The 5,527-nt window shown below is 44.1% G+C and overlaps 1 protein-coding gene across 1 annotated transcript; it reads left to right on the forward strand.

The window, feature by feature from the left end:
* Positions 1-4,526: 4,526 nt before the first annotated feature.
* On the forward strand, positions 4,527-5,495 carry LOC138947536 (uncharacterized; the record flags this gene model as incomplete). The annotated part of the gene is given in 2 exon segments (XM_070319028.1): positions 4,527-4,595; positions 5,142-5,495. Coding segments are annotated over 2 exon segments (403 nt in total), but the record flags the coding sequence as incomplete, so codon positions are not given.
* Between the last annotated feature and the right edge of the window lie 32 nt (positions 5,496-5,527).

Raw genomic sequence — 5,527 nt, forward strand, 5'->3', positions numbered from 1 at the left:
TGCTGTATGTGAGTTGGGTAAAGATATGTAATTTAATCCAAAATTTTAATAATAAATTTTCATTTAATTAATATACTTACCCAACTCACATCGTTTAAACCCTCCCGCCTCCCCGCTGTGGTGGTATTGGGGTCTAAAAAAGTAGTGAGTTGGGCTTCGTTCGAATGATACAAATGGCGGCGTATGCGCACGATTACGGAAGTCGGACCGGTTATTGGTCTGGCCTTATGGGATTGGTCACTCTTTTTTAGAGTGGTCTCCCTTGTTACCAAGGGGACGCGTACAGCGTTACCAGCACTGAACTAGGGTTAATTGCATTATGTGAGTTGGGTAAGTATATTAATTAAATTTTGGATTTCTTGGCACCAACGGGAGCACTGCTGCTGGTTGCATCCACCCTATTTTCTTGACATCTCCACAAACACACAGAGACTCACACACACACACACACACACACACACACACACACACACACACACACACACACACACACACACACACACGCGCGCGGGCGCACTCGCACACACGCGCGGGCGCACTCGCACACACACACACACACACATGCACAAAAACACACACACACACGCGCGCACACACACGCACACACACACACGCGCACACACACACACACACACGCACACACACACACTCAAAAACAGGGGTCGGCCCGCTATTGCGCGGGGCCGCTATTGCGCGGGGCCGCTATTGCGCGAATCTTTAGGGTTAGGGTTAGGGTTAGGGTTAGATTCGCGCAATAGCGGACCCGCGCAATAGCGGACCCGCGCAATAGCGGCCCAGCCCCCAAAAACAAACACACACACTCACACTCACACACTTTCACACACACAAACACACACACACACACACACACACACACACACGCCCGCACACATATAAGAACACACACACAGGCATACTAATACGCACGCATGCACACACAAATACGCTTATACACTACCCCCCCCCCCCCTCACACACACACATATTCAGGTCAGCCTATTTCAGCCACTCTCAGCCTTCCTTGTGGGTGATAATGGTTTCACATAACACTTGGAAAGAATCAAACACAGCATATATACATTTGAAAAACGTTTTATGAGCGGAGCCAAAAAAAAACTCACTCTCGCTGTTAGTAAGCACTGGTGTGCTATCTATTGCAAACAAGGTCGAAGTATTTATTTTTCCTCGTATGGCCTTGGAAAACAGAACCATTGCACCAGCCGTGTAAACGCAGGCACTTGTAGACAAATTTGGATTAATAGATTAATTCATTAATTCGTTAATTATTGGTTGATTGATTGACTTTTCTTGATTGATTGAGTGAGGGAATGAGTGTTTTTTAGGAGGATAAGAACGGAAGAGTCGTACTGAAAAGACAATTTGGCAGAAAACGGACATCATATATATTTCCACGAAGAACAGACGATTTTTTGGAAATAACTCCTTCGGGTTTGTAGGTGTTGTGGAAGAGTGACCTTTTCTCGCAAATCCTCCGTCAAACCGGAGCACGACGTCGTTGTTTCCGACAGACCTCTCGCTAGTGATTGGTTCATCTATTGTACGTCGGAGGTTTTGCAAGAAAAGGTCACTCTTCCACAACCCATTCAAACCCGACGGAGTTATTTTCGGAATTCATCTATTGGTAGTACAGACAAATTTGAGCGCAACGACAGTTGGATCAAAATTAGATCTGATGTTTGCCGACCTTTGGGGAGAACCAGCAGGTATGTTATCCAGAATTAAAAAAAAACAAAACAAGAAAGGTAAGTTGTTGGAACGTTTGTTATTGACATAGAGAATACTACATGGCTTGCTGTGTCGTACCAGATTTACACGAGTTGTCTTTAAAAATATTGAACTGCGAGCGAAAGCGAGCTGTTCACTATTTAAAAAAGCAACGAGTGTAAATCTGGTACGACACAGCAAGCCATGTAGTATTCTCTTTATCCTACATACTGTACTTGCGTGTATTTTACTGAAAATGTCCTGCAGTCGAGACAGCTAAATTGAAGACGCTTGTTTTGAAATCTCGATCTCTTCTAAAGCGTCGTGCAATCTATTACGCCAAAGCAAAGAAACGTCACTCGGAAAGTGTGCCGTGACGTGTAAGTTCTAAAGATTCATCGAGGGTAATTAGCGAGAGCAATTTTTGTTTCTATAATGACGTTTGTCTCGGTGACTTTGGCATCATAAGCAGTGTAAAAAACAGGTCCCTGCCAGACTGGCTTGACATGACCTCATTTACATGATATACACAAGTGTTATTTGAACGATTATTATTTCACGGGTGTCTCTCTCACGTATGCAGGATAAAAAACCCAATACGTTACAATCACAGATATTTCGACCCACCGCAACACGGTGGCCTAGTGGTAAGGCGTCCGCCCAGTGAGCGGGAGGTCGTGGGGTCATACCTAAGACTTTAAAAATTGGCAATCTAGTGTCTGCTCGGCCTGGCGTCTGGCATTATGGGGTTAGTGCTAGGACTGGTTGGTCCGGTGTCAGAATAATGTGACTGGATGAGACATAAAGCCTGTGCTGCGACTTCTGTCTTGTGTGTGGCGCACGTTAAATGTCAAAGCAGCACCGCCCTGATATCATATCACCCTTCGTTGTGGACTGGGCGTTAAGCAAACAAACAAACAAATATTTCGACCCAGCGATCTTTTTAAAATATCTTTTCATCTATATATATATACGACTTGTGTCTGTCTGTGTGTCTGTGTGTCTGTGTGTGAGTTTGCGATGCACGGCCAAAGTTCTCGATGGATCTGCTTCAAATTTGGTGGGCATATTCAGGTAGACCCGGGACAGGACACAACCTGGTCGATATTTCAACACGTGCTCTCAGCGCGCAGCGCTGAACCGATTTTGGTTCCACCTCAGCTACCCGGGCCCCCATACCGACACACCAAAGCCGCTACACCACATCACAACGCCAAAGTTCTCGGTGGATCTTTTTCAAATGTGGACACCGTATTCAGCTACACCCCGGACACAATATCATCGATGAGATATTTCAACACGTGCTCTCAGCGCGCAGCGCTGAACCGATTTTGGTTTTTGTGTTCATTTCACCATTATAAGTAACTCTTCCTTATCTTCTCCAGGTTTTCAGCGTTTACCTCCCTTCCTTCGTATGGTGCACTATAGTATGAGTGGGGCATCTTCGGATATTCCCGGCGTTCTGTTACTATTTTTAGAAGGTCACCGCAGTGTCCAGAACGTAAATTGGACCCGTAAATTATCCTCACTGACACTGTAAAAGTGCAAAGGTCGAATCAATTTATAGCCACGCGAAAAATACACTGTCATCTATCTCTCTATATATACGGCTTCTCTGTGTTTGTGTGTGTGTGTGTGTGTGTGTGTGTGTGTGTGTGTGTGTGTGTGTGTGTGTGTGTGTGTGTGTGTGTCTCTATGTGGGCAACACCTGTGGTTTGTTCAGTTCTGTTTGTGATGTGGTCTGGCGGCTTTTGTGTATTTGTATGTACTGGCCTTCCTTTAAGAAGCCATAACAGATCAAAAGGGCTTTGAGATAAGCTCTAAATTGCTCAATTTTGTTTGAGTGGAGTTCGCCTCCAAAGGTGATTAACACGGTTACATTCGTCGACAAGGATGGGACTCGATATGGTCAGGAATGGCATTATGGCCACTGAATCATTTTCGTGCTGTTCCCATTCCACGAATCTGGGAGGGACCTAAGCTTGGCGGGTCCATTGTTCGGACCCGGCAAAGCCGGCGTACGGCTCTAAGTATTTCATCCCGGCGAAGCCGGCTACCCGGCGAAGCGGGTATTCCTCTAGTATTGTTATATATTTCTTATTTTTGTAATTGTTTTGTCAATAACAAACGTTCAAACAACATACCTTCCTTGTTTTTACATTTAGTCAAGTTTTGATTTTTTATTCTGAACTTTGGAAAGTTGGCAGTCGCTTTGTTTTTGGATTTATTTTCTGCTATTAAAAAGAAAAGCGAACGAGAAAAAGTTGCCCATTCACCATTTCCGAATTCAAACTCCTGTGAGAAGAGGACCTGATATAGGAGAACAAATGCATACCTTTCTCTCATTGAAAATGTGTTATTTTGTCGTGCATCCTTTACATTATCTGAGTGACTCGTAACTGCACTCGTGACTGGGTCAAACGCTGTACAGTGAAACCCGCTATCAAGACCCTCAGAAATCTGAAATAATCGGAGGGAGTCTTACAATGGGGGTACATTTACTGAAGCTATGAACAGAAAGTCTGAGAAAACAAGGTCTTACGATTGAGATAGTATTACACATGGGGGGGGGGGGGGGGGTGCGTTGATCTTAGAAAGGGGTTTCCATATATCGAAATTGTTCCTCTAAATATTCCTTCTTCTGCATTTTAGTTCTCACTTCTGATATCACTGTAGTAGACTGATTAGATGTCGTGCTTGTTCTTCAGTAAATGTTGATAGTATACACAGTGTTGTTTAGTTCTCACTTCATGTATCACTCTAGTGAAGTGATTTGACTGTGTTGTTTGGAAGGACACAACTCTTTGATTTACTCGCCAACATGTCTACACCAATTGTAGCAGGACTTGTGCTGGCTTTATTGTCCACGGGTAAGAATGAAAACAATATACGATGATGTAGCCTGTCTACGCATGCCTAGCTGATTATCGTAAAATTTTGCGTCAGCATGCAGACGAAAATGTAGCTACGCTTCTGTTACCAAATTCTCATTAGTCATGTTTTGGTGTGTGTGTGTGTGTGTGTGTGTGTGTGTGTGTGTGTGTGTGTGTGTGCGGGCGCGTGTGTGTGTTTTGTGTGTGTGTGTGTGTGTGTGTGTGTGTGTGTGTGTGTGTGTGTGTGTGTGTGTGTGTGTGTGTGTGTGTGATACAAAGTACTTAACGTCAGATTAAAGTTTCAATTCAATTCGTTTCGTAATGTTAGATTAGGTTAGGTAATGTTTATTTGATTCTGTTTCGTTTCGTTTAGGTTTTTTTGGTATCGAATTGTTTCATTTCGTTTTGTTTCGTTTTGCCTAATTTAGTTTGGTTGAAGTAAGTGCTTTTGTTTTGTTTTGTTTTGTTTTGTTTTGTTTTGTTTGTTCCCTTTTGCTGTGTTTTGTGTCACAAGCACGTACGATATTGTGACTGTTTTGTCAGGTGCAGACTGCTTCATGTGGTCCTCTGGCCTTCAGGACAACGCCGTGGTCTACGCATGCGCGAGAGGCACGCTTTCACTTCCGTGGAACCTGACCCTGTCGGGAGGAGACAGCGTAATGGACATCCAGTGGTTTTATTCGGAAAGATCGGAGGAATTGATTGCAACAGAAGTACATGGACAATTTTTGATATTCCCAGCGTTTTCAGGCCGCGTCCGAAAGATCAGCAATGCTGGTATAGAGATTGACGGCGTAGAAGCCATTGCAAAGGGAAATTACTCCGTGGAAGTTGTCGGGCAATCTGCAGCGGGTGCTGTGACGTCGCTTCGTAGATCTGTTTTTGTCTTTATCTCAGGTTGGTGTCTTCCCTTCTGACATGCTCACGCC

The sequence above is a fragment of the Littorina saxatilis genome, linkage group LG14, assembly GCF_037325665.1.
Source record: "Littorina saxatilis isolate snail1 linkage group LG14, US_GU_Lsax_2.0, whole genome shotgun sequence".
Taxonomy (NCBI): domain Eukaryota; kingdom Metazoa; phylum Mollusca; class Gastropoda; order Littorinimorpha; family Littorinidae; genus Littorina; species Littorina saxatilis.